We start from the raw sequence: 20,765 nt of genomic DNA, 5'->3' as shown, positions 1-20,765 counted from the left end.
GGAATCCATGGCAGTAACTTTCGGGGGGAAACTGCAGTAGGCCGAGAAATAATCAGAGTTGCAGAATAAATGTCTCTTATCTACTCAGCACCTCCCCTGTTCACCTTTGGACTTGATGTTGGCACTTTAGAAAATGTGTTTACTTATTACCTTCCCGTTCATAAAGCACTAGATTCTAGAACTTTATTTATTTGTTTGAGACAGGATTTCTCTGTAGCTGTGGAGCCTGTCCTAGAACTCACTCTATAAACCAGGCTATCACAGAGATCCGCCTGCTTCTGCCTCCCAAGTGCCCGGCCTAGAACATTATAACCCTTTTGATTTTTTTTTTGGGGGGGCTCTGAGAAAGAGTATGCACAGATGTTATCATCCTGGTGGTCTAGATGAGGAAATGGGCTTGGAAATGTGTGGAATATTAGAGGAAACAAAGTCAAGGCTGTTTTAGCCCTCTGTCAGGTGCCTTGTTGTAAAATATAGGCATCAGCAGGGAGAGAACACAGCAGTGTAAGCAGACCTAGCAAAGGATCAGCAATTGACGATGTTACTACCGGTGTCTGGACTTGGTTTTGGGAATTCTGAGTCATGGTCCTCGGAATAATTCTTTTCCCTCCCCCAGCTTTGCTGTACCTGTCTTAACCACCACTGCCTGTACCCTTCCAGGTGAGCTCCCGTTCTTAGATACAGGGAGTCTTCATGCTAAGGAAGGGGATGAGCCTCTGTAGTGGCAATCCATGTCTCAGTCCTGCAAACATTTGTAAGTCCAGTAAAGGACTCTACCTTCCTTCTCCCTCTGCAGGTAACAGTGGAGGGAGTCGCTATGCCGCAGGAGGTGGGGGTACCGGGAATATTGGAGTCGGACAGCCCTGGCAATTTGGTGGAGGAATAAATAGTGTCTCTTACTGTAACCAAGGGTGTGCGAATTCCTGGCTCGCAGACAAATTCTGTGACCAGGCCTGCAACGTCTTGTCCTGTGGATTTGATGCTGGTGACTGTGGACAAGGTATGTGGATTGCCATGAAAACATGAGAAACAAAGGGTGAACCCCACAAAAAGAGAAACACTCAATGGTTGTCACTACCTAAAGTATCCTCAAATGGGTGAAAAGTTGGAAAGTAGTCATTGAAATGTATCATTAAAAATCATGCCACATGTCTATAGTGAATCAGGGTTAATGTTCCATGTAAACTGCTGTGATCAGTTCAAATGATAAGATGAGCCTTAGCCCCAAACCTTGTATTACAATCTGTGAGCATTTTTAAATAAATTTAAAGTCACCCTTAGAGAATAAGAACTTGAACCCAGAGAATTAAGGAAAGACAGTAAAAATGTCTAAGAAACCATGTTTGTGTTTTTTCCTCTAGATCATTTTCATGAATTGTATAAAGTAACTCTTCTCCCAAACCAGACTCACTATGTTATCCCCAAAGGTGAACACCTGTCTTATTTCAGCTTTGCAAAAATAGCCAAAAGAGGAATCGAAGGCGCCTACAGTGACAATCCAATAATCCGACATGCATCCATTGCAAACAAGTGGAAAACCATACACCTCATACTGCACAGCGGAATGAATGCCACCGTGATACAGTTTAATCTCACACTCCAAAACGCAAATGATCAGGAATTCAAATTCCAGATAACGGTAGAGGTGGACACGAGGGAGGTACCAAAGCTCAATACTACAACCCAGAAGGCCTATGAAAATGTGGTTAGCCCAGTGACACCTTTTCCCCAGGCTGAAATCCCTTTTGAAGATGTTCCCAAAGGGAAACGCTTCCCCAAGGTCAGGAGACATGATGTAAACACAACAGGGAGATTCCAAGAGGAGGTAAAAATCCCCGTGGTCAATATTTCACTCCTTCCGAAAGAGGCCCAGGTGAGACTGACCAAGTTGGATCTGCAGCTGGAACTTGGAGACATCACTCTGAAAGGATATAATTTATCCAAGTCAGCCCTGCTGAAGTCTTTCCTGGGGAACTCACTAGATACTAAAGTAAAACCTCCAGCCAGAAGGACTGACCATACAAATGACAATTTGGAGGTCCCACAGGAAAAGCCCTCTCACGGAAGCCCAGGTGGCTTTGTTGCTCGTCAGAGATCAGAGACATGGACGTCCCCAGTGGGGACAGTGAGCATGAATGGCGGTGACCACGATTTAAATCCACCTCCAGTCTTGGAGGCCCATGCAAGACTTAAGTTGGAAACTCAGACTCAACATGCAGTAGGGGCGAGTGCACCCAAAGAAGAGCTCACGGGGAAAGGAGAGGAGAGAGGCAGAGTGGAGGGCACCGCTGACAGCCACGTGACCGTAAACGAGGTAGTGCCTGGGAGGAGGCTGCGGCACTACACAGAGAGCTACCCGGGCTTCTTGCCTTGGGAGAAAAAGAAGTATTTCCAAGACCTTCTTGATGTAAGTCAGATTCAGCCTTCTTCTCTCTCATGCCCAGGAACTCAACTAACTTTGTAAGTGTAATATAATAACTACCATTTGTCAAGCACTTTCCTGTGACCACAACCGAAGTAAGTGCTTTTCTTGACTGGTTTCATTTCATTTCCTCAATAACCCGAATTATAAACATGCCACATACTTTTGCAGTCTAGGTAATGGTCCTTCCTCGAGTAAGTGTTTTAGCTGGGGCAGAGGCTGGGGACATGAAGGGGACAGCAGTGACAGCCTGTCCCCTTAGCTTGTAGCTTTGGTTCTATTCCAGCTTTACTGCTGAGAAACCTGAGGTTCAGATAAGTCCAGTGGCATTTCCACCATCAGCACAACCAGCCCTGTAAACCAAACCCCAGAAGCGGGGCTCTTGTCCCTTGTGTCACACGTGGCCGGCCTGTACTATGCCATGGTGTCATTTTGCCTGAAGTTGCTGCCACAGTGGTGAACACTGGAGAATACAGACACAGTCACTTCTCAGGAAGACTAGAGGCCACTGAGGAGGACAAGTTGAAATAAAGCTGATAGTTGTGGCCATGTGGTGTCTTTGTTGAGTCCCAGGGGAACTAGCCTCGGGAAACACACCCTGTGAGCTGCCCCCAGGTGGGCCGGAGTTGGCAGACTGTCAGGGACGGACAGTGAAGAAGGTGAAGTGGGGCGTGTCTTCTTCCTCTCAGCCCTTGGGAGGCGTCCTTTTGCCTCGCACACTGGGCACTTGCTATTGAGTGGAAGGCGGCAGCCCTCGCCCATGTGTCTTCATGACTGTAGAAGCCCTTGTGTGTCTTCATGATTGTAGAAGCCCTTGTGCGTCTTCATGACTGTAGAAGCCCGTGTGTGTCTTCATGACTGTAGAAGCCCGTGTGTGTATCTTCATGACTGTAGAAGCCCGTGTGTGTATCTTCATGACTGTAGAAGCCCGTGTGTGTCTTCATGACTGTAGAAGCCCATGTGTGTGTGTGTGTGTGTGTGTGTGTGTCTTCATGACTGTAGAAGCCCGTGTGTGTCTTCATGACTGTAGAAGCCCGTGTGTGTGTGTGTGTGTGTGTGTGTGTGTGTCTTCATGACTGTAGAAGCCCGTGTGTGTCTTCATGACTGTAGAAGCCCATGTGTGTGTGTGTGTGTGTGTGTGTGTGTCTTCATGACTGTAGAAGCCCGTGTGTGTATCTTCATGACTGTAGAAGCCCGTGTGTGTCTTCATGACTGTAGAAGCCCATGTGTGTGTGTGTGTGTGTGTGTGTGTCTTCATGACTGTAGAAGCCCGTGTGTGTATCTTCATGACTGTAGAAGCCCGTGTGTGTCTTCATGACTGTAGAAGCCCATGTGTGTGTGTGTGTGTGTGTGTGTGTGTGTCTTCATGACTGTAGAAGCCCGTGTGTGTCTTCATGACTGTAGAAGCCCGTGTGTGTGTGTGTGTGTGTGTGTGTGTCTTCATGACTGTAGAAGCCCGTGTGTGTGTCTTCATGACTGTAGAAGCCCATGTGTGTGTGTGTGTGTGTGTCTTCATGACTGTAGAAGCCCGTGTGTGTGTGTGTGTGTGTGTGTGTGTGTGTGTGTGTGTCTTCATGACTGTAGAAGCCCGTGTGTGTCTTCATGACTGTAGAAGCCCGTGTGTGTGTCTTCATGACTGTAGAAGCCCGTGTGTGTGTCTTCATGACTGTAGAAGCCCGTGTGTGTATCTTCATGACTGTAGAAGCCCGTGTGTGTCTTCATGACTGTAGAAGCCCGTGTGTGTGTGTGTGTGTGTGTGTGTGTGTGTGTGTGTGTGTGTCTTCATGACTGTAGAAGCCCGTGTGTGTCTTCATGACTGTAGAAGCCCGTGTGTGTGTGTGTGTGTGTGTGTGTGTGTGTGTGTGTCTTCATGACTGTAGAAGCCCGTGTGTGTCTTCATGACTGTAGAAGCCCGTGTGTGTCTTCATGACTGTAGAAGCCCGTGTGTGTGTCTTCATGACTGTAGAAGCCCGTGTGTGTGTCTTCATGACTGTAGACTAGTGCGATTTTCAAGCACTACAGAGATCTGCCATAAAAAGGGAAGATGTTGTTGAATCTTCTTCCTTGAGATTTGATAAATGGTTGCCCTTCCAGTCTTTTCTCGAGGCGTGTGAACATGCCACCTTGCAGTTTTTGTCCTGCAACGGTGAGTGCACGCCACCTACACGTTCCCTGTGGTGACCTCCAATCCAGTGCCTGTGAGAAAGCGGCCCTTGGCAGCGCCTTTGCTCCTCTAGTAGCCGGACCTTTCCAGTGTTTTACAACCGCAGCACTTCAACGAGTTCTTTCCACATTGTCTTATGCGCAGCTTTCTATTTGCATCGGTAGAATTGCTGCATTTCATCCTCGTAAACTTTCAGTCCTAAAATGTGGCACTACTTCATACGCCCACGGCACCCAGGAATGCTTGCTCCTTCGTATGCTAACTAGCACTAGCTAGTGTCATTCCTCTACATTATCTTCAGTTGGTGATGCAAAAAACTTCTGTTAAAGTTTGTTCACATTCGTTGCCAGTGTTCTTTGCCTGCAGTTCTGCCTAACTGACTTTGTTTCTTTTAGTCATATTCAGAACTCAAATACACGCTCCTTTGTTACCAGCACTATGTAATCTGTATGTAAATGATTTTTCTAAATGTTGTATTGAATTGGCTAGTGTTCTCTAACTAGTTTTTAAGGCACACCCAATAGGCCTGTTATGTCACTGTTATTCTCAAGCCAGTGTTTCCCTTAAGATCCTTCAAGTGAGCCTACAGCATGGAACCCATTCACCGTGAGGACTGTTAGTGAGCAGTTACCACACTCTGTAACACAGTGCGTGGCACAATTTTGTTACATGGTATTCCCGTTTTAGGAGGAAGAGTCATTGAAGACACAGCTGGCATACTTTACTGACAGCAAGCATACAGGGCGGCAACTAAAAGATACGTTTGCAGACTCACTCCGATACGTCAATAAGATCCTAAACAGCAAGTTTGGATTCACATCCAGGAAAGTCCCCGCGCATATGCCCCACATGATTAACAGAATTGTTATGCAAGAACTACAAGACATGTGAGTCTCAGTTGTGCCTTTCTGTGTGCTTGACATTTGCATATTTCCCTAATGGGCCATGCCCGTCATACCTGATGAGTCAAAGATGCCGTATCAATAAGACGTGAAGACAGACTTGTGTTTCATAAACACCCAATACTGTATGTTCCCAGAACATCCGAAGCTCTTTACATGTTATGTTTGGACAGGTTCCCCGAAGAGTTTGACAAGACGTCATTTCACAAGGTGCGCCACTCTGAGGACATGCAGTTTGCCTTCTCATATTTCTATTATCTCATGAGTGCAGTTCAGCCCCTGAATATTTCTCAAGTATTTGATGAAGTAGATACAGACCAATCCGGTGTCTTGTCTGATAGAGAAATCCGAACGCTGGCTACCAGAATTCATGATCTGCCTTTAAGCTTGCAGGTAATGTATCGTTCCAACCTTAAGCTTGTAACATACTAAGTGGAAAATAATTCTGATAGCACCTCTTTTTCTGCTGTATTTCAAGTAAAGATAATTCTGAATATTGTAACGTATAGGCTAGCAACTCATCCATTTATTAGTGCCACAACTAAAATATTTGAAACTTGTGTTTTGTGGCCTTGCATTGGGGTAATCATGTGTTATCTGAGGAGAGAGCCAGGCGGTAGATACTGCACATGCCCCTCGTGACAAGTTCATTCAGGCATAGGGTACGGCTGACCTGAGACTCAACCAAGTCCTCCTGTGGTCCCTAGAAATGCAAAACTCAAGTATGGAGATGCTAAAATGAGTTGAGTTGCACTGCATCCTTCCTGTGAGCCTGGACCACCTTGTAAAAATGGGTGTCTCACCAACTTCACTCACGTTCTGGTTCAGATAAGGATGCAGTATTGTTGTTGTGTTGTCTTATTTTGCTCTTTTGAAATGTTTCTTTTTTATACTTCAGAATGCTATTGCTTTTGAGCCATTTAACATACTTTTTTTGTTTGTTTGTTTGTTTGTTTGTTTTCGATGCAGGGTTTCTCTGTGGCTTTGGAGCCTGTCCTGGAACTAGCTCTTGTAGACTGGGTTGGCCTTGAACTCACAGAGATCCACCTGCCTCTACCTCCCTAGTGCTGGGATTAAAGGCGTGTGCCACCACCGCCTGACCCATTTGACATACTTTTTATTTTGTTTTCCCCTTTTATTTTTTGAGATTATAATATAATTACGTCATTTCCCCCTTCCCTTTCTACCTTCCAGGTCCTTCCATGTACCTTCCTCCCTACTAATTGTTGTTAGATACATGTATGTATATATATATGTATACATATATATGTATGTATGTACATAAATACAACCTACCCAGTCTATATGTTACTTGTTTGCACATACTTCTTATTTTTAAACCAGTTTTTTATGTATACTATGTATGACAGATACATATTTTACTTTCATTAGGATTTGACAGGTTTGGAACACATGTTGATAAACTGCTCTAAAACACTTCCTGCTAATGTCACTCAACTGAGCAGTATCCCAACAACTCAGGAAGCATACTACGATCCCAATCTGGTAAGTTTCATGGTAACCCTTATCAGGTGCAATTCCACCATTCTATGTAGCACAGCCAAACCAGAGGCAACATGGCAGCACAAATAATACACAGTCACTTACATTTTGCTTGAGAATCCCTCCCCACTCTGTGAATACCTAAGTTCCTCTTCCAATTGGTTGGATTCCATAAACAGGCACTCTAGTGACCCGAGAACTCTCTTGGAAAGAGCGCTCCACAGAGATATGTCAGACAGGGTGCTGCTGTCCCTTCCCTCCCCCCCCCCCCACCCCCGGCTTTGTGGGGGATGGCGGATGAGCTCCACACATCTGTGGCAACGGCACTTCTTAACCAATTGTTACCTATAAGAGATGGATATGCAAATGTGTGCACCTCAGAATTGATGAAAGGGCTTACACCATACGCTGTTTAACTTGTTTTTGTAAGTTGTCCATATGATATATGGGAAAAGCTTAGAAAATCAATTGGATGAGGAGGGGGAGTGGGAAGCATACACTGCTTGAATTATCAAAAATTCCCTAATATTATCCACTCCTACTCGGATAGCAGAATATACACACCTCAAAAGACATTAAAGCACCAATAGTTTCTTTAGTATTGTCTACTTGTGTTTCCATATTTTGTACAATGAGTATCTTTTGCTTTCATAATCAGAGTAAAATTCTATTAAAATTTTTCTGGAGGAGAGAGGTGGCTCGGTGGTTAGGAGCACTTTTTGTTCTTATGGAGGACCAGGGTTCAGTACCTACATGGTGGTTTACAGCCATCAGTAGCTCCTGTAACACAGTTGATTCACAGATGTCCATAATCAGTGAAAGGGTATGTGTGTAATCAGTAGTCATTTTCTGCCTCTGGAGAGGATAACACCATTTTTAAAACATGGAAGTTAACTTTTGCAGGCTAAAGAAATTCTTAGCAGAGTTTTAAAATAATAATTCTTTTTTGAAAGTTTCCCTACATTTAGTTATACCAAGTCTGTGAAAGCTATTATAGTCAGAGGCATCTGCAGGTTAGTCACCTGCTGTGTTTTGTTTGTTTTTAATTCTGTGTAAGCCAGGCTTAGTAACACATGGCCTGTAATCCACCACATGCAGGGCAGAAGTGTCAGAATCACAAGTTTAAAATCAGCCTGGGTCTCCTCAGTAAGCCCAGGTCAGCCAGGGTTTCAGAGGAAGAGACTGTCTGAGAAACTACTTAATCAGGTCAAGGATGGGTTTGTCATTCCCGTGTGTGTCAAGGTAACGAAATTGCTATTAGTTATCAAGGACTTGAACACGCCCTTTTCTCCTCAAGAGAGAAAGCAGGCACTCTCGGTTGCCAGCTCGTCACTTGTCTCCTCGGATATCTTTATGTGTACCCCACAGCCAGGCTGTAGCTTGTGCTGGGCTCCTGAGCCCTGTCCCCTCTAGACGTCCTTAGTCACATACACTCTTGGTGGCCCTCACATTCAGCACCAAGGCCAGTGCCTCACCTGCTCTTCCCGTCATGCCTTGGTAGACTGTCTGACCCACTTGTATTCTCTTGCAGCCACCAGTCACTAAAAGTCTTGTCACCAACTGTAACCCAGTAACTGACAAGATCCACAAAGCATATAAAGACAAGAACAAATATAGGTGAGTATAAATGCATCTCTGTCCCGCGTGCGGACGGTTCTGAAGATCTGGCATGTTTGCACCTTTACAGTGTCGTAGTAATTGTGCATTCATTCAAGGACCATGTGAGGCTCCTTGTAGTCGTCTTAAAAGATTTGGTCATTTCTGTGCATGTTGGGTCCACTCAAAGTTTTTTGGCTTTTTTTGGGGGGGGGTTGTTTTGGGTTTTTTTTCCCCCCGAGACAGGGATTCTCTGTGTATATCTATGTGTAGTCCTGACTGTTCTGGAACTCACTCTGTAGACCAGGCTGGCCTCAAACTCACAGAGATCCACCTGCCTCTGCCTTCCAAGAACTGGGATTGAAGGCATATGCCACCAACGCCCGGCTTCCCTAAAGTTTTTTTTTTTTTTTTTTTTTTTTTGGTTTTTCGAGACAGGGTTTCTCTGTGGCTTTGGAGGCTGTCCTGGAACTCGCTTGGTAGTCCAGGCTGGTCTCGAACTCACAGAGATTCACCTGCCTCTGCCTCCCAAATGCTGGGATTAAAGGCGTGCGCCACCAACGCCCGGCTTCCCTAAAGTTTTTAAGAATGCTTTTCCTATTGAAATTTTGTTTTTCATTTCCAAATACTCTTTAAATATGTTTGATAATTAGGTTTGAAATAATGGGAGAAGAAGAAATCGCTTTCAAAATGATTCGTACCAATGTTTCTCATGTGGTTGGCCAGCTGGATGACATAAGAAAAAACCCCAGGTACCTTTTTTTTTTCTGATTGATTATAAAAATATGTTTTGTTTTGCTTTTTAATTCTAAAAGTAAACTTGACTAGGAAGGGAACGAGCAGGAGTAGAGAGAAGGGAGTGGCTGTTTGTTTGGAGTGGACAGAGAAGTTCCAACGTAAAAGGACTCTGTTATTTCAGCTGGTTTCACCAAAGAGGCAGGAGCCGTGACTGAAGACTAAGTTCCCATGGAGGGCTTGCTAAGTGGTGGGGGCACCGGCCATTCAGTGAGGTCCAGAGCAGACTGGAAGGGAAGGGCTGGGCTTGCAGGCAGCTGGCACTCGGTTTTTCTAATAAGGTTTGTCCTGAGCAATTGTCCAGGCAGTCAGACTGAGTCCCTAATGTCCTAGCACACAGGAGGGGTCGCGGAGTGGACTCTCTAACTGCTGGGACAACTCCCTGGCTGTTTGTTGTTTTGTTTGTCTTACTTTTGAGACAGGTTCTCACATGCCAACCTGGCTGAAATTTACAGAGATCAACCTCCTGAGTCCTGAGATACAGGCACCAGCCACCAGGCTCAGCTAATTGTCTTTAAAAAACTCTTTCCCTTTTTCGTTCCTTATGCAGATTCTTAACATGTTCCCACATCCTCTCTGTTTTTCCAAGGGGTCTGAAGGTTTTGTAAAATTAGATTTTTAAAAAATTTTTGTTGTTTTCAAAAGTGTTGTCACATCTTAACATACCCTTAGTGGCACCTTGGTTTTGTGATTATTTGCCCTAGAGAAAACTTGAAACAATGGGCGTTGGTGGCACACACCTTTAATCCTAGCACTCAGGAGGCAGAGGCAGGTGGATCTCTGTGAGTTCAAGACCAGCCTGGTCTACAAGAGCAAGTTCCAGGACAGGCTCCAAAGCCACAGAGAAACCCTGCCTTGACATGCCCACCTCCCCCCCAAAAAAAGAAAACTTGAAGCAAGAAGGGACATACCATCCTAACCTGGTTTTGCTGAGCTCTAGCCTCTCAGCTTAGTTGGAGATACATTAATTCAAAACTCAAAGGGTCTGCACTGTAGGACCAACTCTCTGCCAAACACCACAGGAGCATGGTCCGACAGCTCAAAGGACCTGTTTCAGGTGCTTTCTAATTTTCTCCTAGCCACTAACAAAATACTGCAGCCAGTCAAATACATTTCCTGAACACATACATCTGGCTGCACTAAATGGAAGTCATTTATTTGTTCCCATAGTTACATGACTCTTTCAGAATTATCTGCCCTAGCTCTCTTGGTAAGGAATTTGCAAGGAAACTTTAGAAAACACTCTTCCTCCTGATATTTCCTGATAGGGAACTTTATCAGCAAATGCACCAACTTAGGGTGCCAGCGCCCCAGATCTCTTACTTTATTGGATCAGACTCATGCGTGTGATGATCAGTGATGTTAGCTCTCTGTTTCAGGAAGTTTGTCTGTCTGAATGACAACATTGACCACAATCATAAAGACGCCCAGACAGTCAAGGCCGTGCTCAGAGACTTCTATGAATCCATGTTTCCCATACCTTCCCAGTTTGAGCTGCCGAGAGAGTATCGGAACCGCTTTCTTCACATGCATGAGCTGCAGGAATGGTAAATTCTGGTTTTGCATATATGCATGTGTGCCCGTGTAGCTACATATACATTTATATCTGGATTTTAGGTTGCTGACATTTCCTTAATATTTTTCCTGCTGTGTAATTTATTTGGGAAAATACAGTTACAGTTTTATTAAACATTTGAAAGACATTTTCTGGCATTCTAGAGATTTGAAAAAATATGTGGCTGGGTTTTTACAGTTTTACTGAATGAAAGCTTATTCATTCAGTTGTTATTGATGGATGCCTAAGTGAACAGCATCACTGATTTGGAAGACCTTACTGTGTTGGGCATATTGAGAGGCGCATGAAATGAGCATGGGCTGACCAGACTGTCAAGCAAGCTTTTGGAGCTAATGGAAACTCCGTAGCTAGTGTCTGAGTGACGTCTGGTAAAGCACTGTTTAGAAGTTGTCTGCTGTAGCTGGGAAGGATGAAGACAGGAGAAGATGACAAAAATTGAAATGGAGGTCATAGAATACACCTTACTATTTTCGAGCATATTCATGGTGCATAAACTTGAGCAGCATTGCTCAAGTTTAAAGACCCTTTCATCGCTGAAGAAGTATCCCAGAGCCCTAGGCCAGTCGTTTCCAGATCACTTCACCCTTAGCCCCGGTGACCGTTCATTTGCCTTCTTCTCACTGCCCGTGCTGGATACGTAAGGATGTGTGCTATGTGTCACTGACTGTGCTGGATATGTAAGGACTGAATATGTAAGGACGCGTGCTGTGTGTCACTGACCATGCTGGATACGTAAGGGCATGTGCTGTGTGACCTTGTATGTCTGACACTACTTATGGGAATGGTTTTCTTCAGTGATAAGGGTCAATCCCAAGACCTTGTGTGTGCTAGGCAAGTGCTTTACAGCCAAGATACACCCTGAGCCTTTGCTTTTTAAGACAGGGTCTCCCATGCTGGTCTGGAATTCCCCTTGCAGCCCAAGCTGGTCTGCAACTTGCGATCTGAACCTTGGCTCAGCTAATGAGTGCTGGGGTAATTTGCTCACACTCAAGTAACTGGCAAGTAAGAGATCAAGCCTGATTCTCAAGTTCACACATTCTCATATGTTCTGTAGCTGCTTCATGCGCTTCCTTCGTGTTTCACTTACTGCCATGAAGTCAGGAAGCTTAATCTTCGAATTTATCAAGACTTTTAACCCTTTGACTGCCTCACTATGGCAGATGCTGGAACCCAAAGATGAAGGATATGTAATGCCTACCCAGGGTGATGGGCACCAGATAGGATATATTGGCGGTAGCATCAAGGTTTGTCATGATATTGGTATCCTGGGAACGGAACACTGATCCTTTTGGGGAAAGATAGCATTTGGACTTTATTTTGTCCTTATGAAACATGGCTCTCACCCCAAAGGGAGAGAAGTTTCTGTAGTTATAAAACAAAAGAAAGTCATAAGTAAAAGAACTTTAGAGATATACTGGTTAGAAACATTAGGTAGGTTAACAGCTGTCTGCAAAAATACAACTCTCATGTCAAGGTAGGTAAGTTTATTCTGGAGCCAAATAAGAGTGGCCATGCCCTGGGAACACAGAATTAAGTTACCTCTAATTCCATGTTCCAATGTGGTAATAGTTAGATGAAGTTTTTATAATAATAGAACAAAGAAAGTCATAAATAAAGGCAATTCCCAAATATCTGGTGGAAATATTAGATTGGTGGATTAAGACCAAGCTGAGAAATGTCTGCTGTAGACCTTGATGCTGTCTGTTGACGTGGGGGGAGGGGGGCGGGTAGGATGAAGAGCAGTGGATGGAGTCCAAGGGACTGTTGGGAAATTGGCAGGTCTTTGGCAGACACTGGAAAGAGCCTGGTGGGTGCAGGTGCGTAAATGAAACTGTGTGCTCTCTGCTTCTCTCTGCTCATTTTCATTTGTATGAGGAGAAGCTGTGAGAGATTGTGGATTCCTCTTACATACACAGCTTCTCACTGTGTTCAGTTTTCGGGAGCTGCAAAGAGAGCTCTTGACATGCTTGAGCGTTAATTCCCCCAGTCCAGTGATTATCTCAGCGCAGCAGCTGAGCAAGTGGTGGACTCAAAGGGAGGTTAAGCTTTTTTTTTTTTTTTTTTTCTGGTGGTGCCTCCTAGGTAGTTGGCTATGTCAAGATGAAGCTGAATATCTCCTTCCCAGACACCAGCTATCAGAAACTCATTGGCCTGGACAATGAACACAAGTTTTGTACTTTCTGTGAAATGTACATACTGATGTTCTAGGTGAACAGTGGATAGGTTATATGTGGTCCAAATCAGAGATGGGAAAATGACAATGACAAACAAGGTTTTCTCATAAAGCAAGCTGTCTTGACCCATGGCAGAGTGTGCTTGCTGTTGAGTTCTTGTTATAGACCAAGGAGAACCAGAGAGAGAGGAAGTGCCAATCTGTTCAGGGGGCACCATGGATGCCAGTCTGGGTGTTCTTATCTTGGTTATTGCAAAAAGAAAAAGAAACAAAGGGAGAAGGAGAGAAGGATGTTCCTAGACTGAGGGACACTACTGTGCCTCTAGGTCGGGCCCTAAAAGACCTCATAGGATCCAAAAGCTTTTCGGTTTCTCTGAAGATGATGATATCTGCCAATATGTTGTCAGAAAGCCCTTAAACAAAGAAGAAGCCCAGACCAGAGCACCCAAGAGTCGGTGCCTTGTTACTGCATGAGTCCTACAACGTAAATGCTGGTTTTTGCTCTGAAGAAACAACACACTAAGAAAAACGAGGCAGCTGCCTGCCTGCCTCAGGCTCTTGAGTGCAGAATACAGTTTCGGCTAATTTTTTAAGTTAGTTTTTTTCTAATTTATATTATATGTTTTTGTTAGCATGTACATAATAATGTGTTTTGTTATGTATTTTAACATTGTACAGTCCGTTATTTGTTCTGTCCCCTCACTCTCCATCCCTGTCTCCCTGTCCTCTTGTGGGTCCCCTTCTTTCCTTCATTAGTGCCCCTATCCCTCATGATATATCTATTCTTTTAGCTCCTATCTCCCCTCCCCCCTGCCAGGTAGGAGTTTTTCTCCACTCCCCATGAAGCTTTTTAGCTTCATAAGCTAGGTACACACATGAAACTGTATGCTCTCTGCTCATTTTCATTTGTATAAGGAGAAGCTGTGAGAGATTGTGGATTCATCTTACATACACAGCTTCTCACTTAATATCTTAATATACAGATTAAAATCTAGGATCCACATATGAAAGAAAATATGTAGTATTTGTCTTTTTGAGTCTGGCTTTTTCTCTTAACTTGAGAATTTCCAGTTACATCCATTTCCCTGCTAATGTATGATTTCCTTTTTCTTTATGGCTCAATAAATCCCACTGTGTATGTGGATCATATTTTCTTTTTCCTTCACCTGTTGACAGACATCTAAGATGCAACTGTGAATAGTCCAGTGGTGCACAGCTGGGTGGTGAGCCCACACTCACTAGAGTCCACTGAACTGGCTGTGTCCAGTGGTGCACAGCTGGGGTGGTGAGCCCACACTCACCAGAGTCCACTGAACTGGCTGTGTCTGGTTATGGGAGAGAAAGAAGCACGTGTGGAAGAATAGGACTTAAACTAGAGAGACTTCTATTCTCAAAGACTGAGGCAAAAGCCCCAGTGTAGTAGGTACTGGCTTATGTTTTAAGCATTTTGTATTGAATGTTCCTAACCGTTCATTGTTTCCAAAGTGTAGATGAGAAACTGTTGCGCTCCCTCTCTCTGCCCCCAGCTCTTGTCATTTCTATGTCCCCTTCATTCTACCCTCACTTTTGCTCTGTTCCTTGTTCTTCTCACCGCCCTAATACAGCCCTCACTCTTGCGTGTCTCGGCTAAATCTGGACTGTGTGCTTTTTGTCCGTCTGTCCTTTGCACAGCCTCCATTTCTACCCTGATTGTATGACACGCCCGTACCCCCACATTTCACCCACTTTCCTGAGGTTTACAGGTGAACTTCATTTCCAGAGTCGCCTCAGTCCCTGATAGCTGCTTTCCGTGTCCCAGAGCTCCGCAACATAGCTTCTGTGGGGCTCTGAGCTCCGCGGACTCTGAGTTCCTATGGACTCTGCTCATGGCTTCTGTGGGACTCTGAGCTCCGCGGACTGTGCTCATGGCTTCTGTGGGACTCTGGGTGACTGTGCCCCCCTGCCACTGTTACTTTCCCCTTTTCAGCCAGACACGTTCCTTCTCCCTCAAAGCTAAGGGAAAATGGTGCCTTATTGGCGCAGCTGGCCCCATCTGTCTGGGGTGTCTATAAAACTTTAATTTTGATTACACATGTTTCTAGCCATGTCAGTGACTCTCCAAGTTTCTAAACAGTTTCAAGAAGAAACTTAATCTTGTTTATTCTTCCGTACCCAGAAATTTTTTCCAAAGTAAATGAATGTGAATGAATAAATTTTAAAATGTTATTTTAAGGTCTACAAATACTGTTCTTTGGAAGCCGAGGAACCATTTACAGTATTTATTATAAAATAAAAGATCTGAGCTTGTGTTAGAAATGTATATTTTAGCTGGCTGTGGTGGCGCATGTCTTTAATCCCAGCACTCGGGAGGCAGAGGCAGGCGGATCTCTGTGTGAGTGCGAGGCCAGCCTGGTCTACAAAGCGAGTTCCAGGACAGCCTCCAAAACAATACAGAGAAACCCTGTCTCAAAGGAAAAAAAAAAAAAAAAAAAAAACAGCAGCAACAACAGCAACAAAAAACCCAGAAATGTATATTTTATTAATTTTTAGGGTTGACTATGGATAGTATCCTTTGCCTTACAATATGTACAGTATGTTTTTGTAAAAGTCAGTGAAGGATTCTTTTGTCTCTGAACAGGAGGGCATATCGAGACAAGTTGAAGTTTTGGACCCATTGCGTCCTAGCAACATTGATTATATTTACTATATTCTCATTCTTTGCTGAACAGGTAAGTTTTCTATATTTTACATAGATCTTAAGTACTATTTCTCAGTGGACTGTATCAGTGTACCTTTTAGAAAATATTATAAATTCACACCCACAGTCAGGTGCAGAATGCTAGAAATTGGGAGGCTGAATCACAAATTTGAGGATAGCCTGGGCTACTTAGAAGTTGTGTTGAAAATCTGAACACCGCCCCCCAAAAAAAAAGCAGGAAAGGGAAGGCAAAGCAGTTTCACAAACAGAGCATTTTCCCTTAGCTCATCGCTGTCCATGTGTCCAGCGTGTAAAGTCATGTCCTCTTCAGCCAGCCTAGAGACCTTGCATTTATTTCTTGTCTTCCTTTTTACTTACAAACTCAGTGGGTTAACTGTGGAACCCACACTATAACTGAAAAGTTCTATTTCTAGTCCCAACTTCGCCTAGAGTCATTACCCATGATCCTGAGTGTCCCTGCACACACCAGCAGTCCCCTCTCAGATGACATGGCCCTGCGTGTCACTGTATACACACCAGCAGTCCCCTCTCAGACGTCATGGCCCTGCGTGTCCCTGTACACACACCAGCAGTCCTCTTGCTTACACCTCTGAATTGCCAGATCGCCCTTCCTCCTCTGTCGCGCCCTTGTGCATCTGGGCTCACTTCTGCCCACCTGGGCATACATCCAACCCTTGATGAGGGTCCAGAAACAGGAAGATGGATATAAGGGCTGATTCTAAAACGGTGAAAGAATCCTCACTGAGCTGTAGTGTGGAATACTGTGAAAAGAACGCCTGAAGGGGAGAAGTGGGAAGTGGGCCCCTCTCCCTGGTGCAAGCCCAGAGGCCTCAGTCTCGAGGGAGGGAGTGCGGAGTGGAGCTGCTGCTAAGCTTGTCACTCACAGGAAGTGCACACTGAGCAGGAAGAGTGTGGGCACCGAGAGCCTTAGGAGAAGTCGCAAAAGGAGCGACTGAGCAGGACAGTGTGGCAGCCATTGTCACCCGCCTTCCAAGTAGCTAGGCCTTTCTTGGTCCGTGTTGCCATGTTCTTGTAGGGGGAGAAACACAACGTCCCTGCTTAAAAGACGTGGTCCCCCCCCGAGGATCTCAGCAGTGTGCTCGCAGGTGTTTTAAGTTGAAGGAGAGGGAAGAGGTGAGCCACACGGATTGTTGTAGGAAACGAAGACCAAGCTTCCTCCTGTCACTTGTACTAGAAAGGACAGGAGCTAGAAAGATGGAGGGGGAGAGAAGGCAAAGGAAGATTCTCCAGCACCCTGCTCTGCCGACTCCGGTCACAATCCTTCTGCCTGTCCTCACCCGTACCACCCACCCTAAGACAAACAGCAAACACTGCCCTCCCCCAGCAGAGAAAATAAATATGTGACTAAGGTCACATTCTAAGTGACATGTTTAGAAATGAACTTCAAAAGGCCAGGTGGCGGTGGCACACACATTTAGCCTCAGCAGACAAGAGACAGGCAGATGGAGCTCTGTGAGTTTGAGGCCAGCCTGGTCTACTGAGCAAGTTCCAGAACAGCCCCCAAAGCTACAGAGAAACCCTGCCTTGAAAAAAAAATGAACTTCACAATAATTTTTTGCTTATTTTTATGTGTGTGGGTGTTTTGCATGCTCAAGGTGCTATGCCCCATGTGCATGCAAGTGCCAGCGAAGGCCAGAAGAGGGCGCTGGATTCCCCAGAACTAGAGTTGCAGACAGTGGTGAACCACCAGATGGGTGCTGGAAATCAGACCCTTTCCTCTGTAAGAATAACCAGGCTCTTAAATGCTGAGCCGTCTTTCTAGCACCTAGAAATTAACTCTGCATTGTAACCCATTCATAACCATTGTCTTTATTGTTAATAAGTATAGAAAAAAATGACAGGATTTTAATGTAGTTTTTTTCTTAATAATTTAACTTTATGTGCATTGGTATACAGGTATCATCCCCTGGAACTGAAGTTACAGACAGTTGTGAGCTGCCATGTGGATGCTGGGAATTGAACTAGGTCCTCTGGAAGAGCAGCCAATGCTCTTAACCACTGAGAGTCATCTCTCCAGCCCCTAATGTAGCTTTTTTTTTAAAAACTGTCTTATGAAAAAGTCTATTCAAACCCAGAATTAGTGTTCTAATGATTAAACAGCAGCAGTTCCTTTCAATTAAAAAATCAAATGAAACTGGCCAAAGGTCTTGAAAAATAAATGTCTTTAGCAATGGCTGTATAAGTCTCACATTACATACAGATCTTCGAAAAATGAGCCATGGCCAACATCATTTTAGGCTTGCATCTCTGGGGCACCTGCGTGAGCATACTGACTGTGACACTAGGCTAGCTAGCGATTGCTTTTGTTTGGGGGAAGTGTGAGGGAACTTGAATCAGAAAGGTGTGGGTCACGGAAGAGATGCCGGCTTCACCTACGGTCCTTCTTCAGTGTGGCCAACTAATACTTTCTGTCCTCATCATGTAGATAATTGCCCTTAAGCGGAAGATATTTCCCCGGAGGAGGATACACAAGGAAGCTAGTCCAGATCGAATCAGGGTGTAGAAGACCTTCATTTGAAAATCACCTACCTCAGCGTCTTCTGAACATCTCACACTTGGCCATCACAGGGGTGTCCCCATGATGTGACGCACAGACACAGGGTGTCCCCATGATCCGACGCACAGACACGGGATGTCCCCATGATGTGACGCACAGACACAGGGTGTCCCCATGATGTGACATACAGACACGGGGGTGTCTCCATGATGTAATACACAGACACAGGATGTCCCCGTGATGTGACAGACAGCCTGCTCGGAAGAAGGGACAGCGTGCAGACGTGTTCTTCTGCAGCATGAAGAGCCTCCTGCCCTGGAATTAGTGAGCACGCCGGGAAGCTGTGCTGACAGCTGTACAACTTGTACTTTTAAAGGATTTGCGGAAGGACCTGTCAGCTTTGATGAACCCTCGCTGATTGGCTGCAGGTTTCCCCCCATACTCGCTGCAGCCCAAGAAGCCAGGCCAGCCTGGGAGCAAGTGCTGAGGGACACCAGGCTTTGCATGCCAAAGTCTATCAGTGTAACTTTTCATTTTCCTCTTCCTTTTATCCATTGCTCATTTTTTAAAATAAGTAGCTACTAAGCTAGTTATTCTCTCTTCTGAAAATAACGAATCAGGATGTCCAAACATGTTTGTGTAGATCTTATTTAAATAATGTAGAAGTATCACTTCCTTTTAGCACATCTAAATTATTGACTTTATTAACATTCAAGTGGTCTTGAATTACTAATAGCTACTGAAGAGCTCGGGGACTGTTGCTACAGTACTCTGTTTGACTTAGTCCCTAGGGTACTGTAATTTTTGTCAGCAGGCCTAATTGCAAAGGGCTAAGTATCAAGTACCAATGCTAATCACCAGATGTAATTATGTCTTGGAAATGTACATACGCAAACAAAAGTGCCTCACTTCAGAAATGAGGAGTTCTGGGGCACCAGCACAGGACTGTGGTGTCCAGGTGAAAATCCACTGTATCTTCCAACAGCTCACTAGCACACTCTCAGCCAACTTTTTCTGTAAAGAAATAGAGAATAAATAATGAGACACATCTGTCTTAGACAGACAGGCTTCTTTGCTTACTATTTTTGTTTGCGGTTTTTGTTTTTTTTCAACAACCCAATAAAAAGATGACAACCAGTTTTAGGTTGCAGCTATGAAACTAGCCCCAGCCAGATTTGACTCAAGACTATTGTTGGCAGACCGGAGAACCAGCCTCATTTTTAGGTATGGATAAACAAACCCTGACATCAGCCATGCTCTGTTATATCATTATACAGTGGTTTTGTGGAGACCTGATTCCATGAGTCCGTTTTGAATTCTGACAGATATCTTTGATCATGATCTCAATAGTATTCTTCCCAAATGGCACACATTTTTGTAAAGATAACTTGAAATGTAAATACTGTGTTTGTGCTGTAAATTTTGTGTATTTCAAAAACTGAAGTCTCATAAAAAAAAGATCACATTTATTGACTTGAGGGTCTTTATTATTATTTATTGTGCCTGAGTGTTTTGTCTGCACGCCTGTCTGTTCATCATATGTAGAACTCAGAAGAGGGCTTCAGATCCCCTGGAACTGGAGTTACAGTTGTAAGCCGCCATGTTGGCACTGGGGATTGAACCCAGATCCTCTATGAGAGCAGCTAATAGTCTCAGCCACTGAGCCGTCTCTCCAGCCCTATGCTTTGAGCTTTGAGCCTTTGAAGATTGGTATTACTACTGTCCAGATTCAGCAGTTTTGAATGGTGGTCTGTGTGGTATGTTTGGCTCTCAGGCTCTGCAGTTAACACTATAAAGTGTGATGTAAGTAAGGAAAGGGTATATTATGACATACTAGAGAATGTTGCTTTGTAGGACTTGTGGGGGGAGATTCTAAATGGAAAAATGGAATTTGTCCAAAAAAAGATCAAGGGGTGGTGGTGCATGCCTTTAATCCCAGCACTTGGGAGGCAGAGGTAGGAGGATCTCTGTGAGTTCGAGTCCAGCCTGGTCTACAAAGCGAGTTCCAGGACAGCTAGGGCTACACAGCGAAACCCTGTCTTGTGGGTATCTGGGTATTATTTAAAAGCTGAGAATTTACTTTGGATGTAATATAGACTTCTGCAGTTAGATGAGCATATACTTCACCTAATGAGAAGTTTTGTAACAGTGGATAATAAAATGCAAACATTCATAGAATCATTTACCAAATGATTCAGAGGGACAGAATTCGATGAACAGTCAGTGGCCAGAAATTATAAACCTTAGATCCATTCATTCGAGTGAAATTCTATAAAAACTTTAGAATGTGTCTTAAGCCCACTTGTGGTACAAAAATGAAGCATAATATGCTTGTAATCTCTGCATTCAGGAAATTGATAGGAAGTTTGCGTGAGTTCAAGCCTGGCCTTCGGATACATAGTTCCAGGTTGCCTATGC

At 44.4% G+C, this 20,765-nt stretch overlaps 1 protein-coding gene across 1 annotated transcript in view; it reads left to right on the top strand.

Moving 5' to 3' along the window:
• Positions 1 to 19,812, top strand: part of Gnptab (N-acetylglucosamine-1-phosphate transferase subunits alpha and beta) — a 65,494-nt gene extending 45,682 nt beyond the window's left edge. Inside the window, exons 12-21 of the mRNA XM_040755121.1 lie at positions 797 to 1,000; positions 1,362 to 2,407; positions 5,274 to 5,473; positions 5,662 to 5,881; positions 6,881 to 6,994; positions 8,523 to 8,608; positions 9,241 to 9,339; positions 10,762 to 10,929; positions 15,749 to 15,839; positions 18,276 to 19,812. Coding sequence (XP_040611055.1) covers positions 797 to 1,000; positions 1,362 to 2,407; positions 5,274 to 5,473; positions 5,662 to 5,881; positions 6,881 to 6,994; positions 8,523 to 8,608; positions 9,241 to 9,339; positions 10,762 to 10,929; positions 15,749 to 15,839; positions 18,276 to 18,353 — 2,306 coding nt within the window. The 3' untranslated portion in view covers positions 18,354 to 19,812. The remainder of the gene's footprint in view (positions 1 to 796; positions 1,001 to 1,361; positions 2,408 to 5,273; positions 5,474 to 5,661; positions 5,882 to 6,880; positions 6,995 to 8,522; positions 8,609 to 9,240; positions 9,340 to 10,761; positions 10,930 to 15,748; positions 15,840 to 18,275) is intronic.
• Positions 19,813 to 20,765: the final 953 nt, after the last annotated feature.

Source organism: Mesocricetus auratus, unplaced genomic scaffold (assembly GCF_017639785.1).
Source record: "Mesocricetus auratus isolate SY011 unplaced genomic scaffold, BCM_Maur_2.0 Super-Scaffold_100011, whole genome shotgun sequence".
Taxonomy (NCBI): domain Eukaryota; kingdom Metazoa; phylum Chordata; class Mammalia; order Rodentia; family Cricetidae; genus Mesocricetus; species Mesocricetus auratus.
This window is presented reverse-complemented; position numbering and strand designations above follow the sequence as displayed.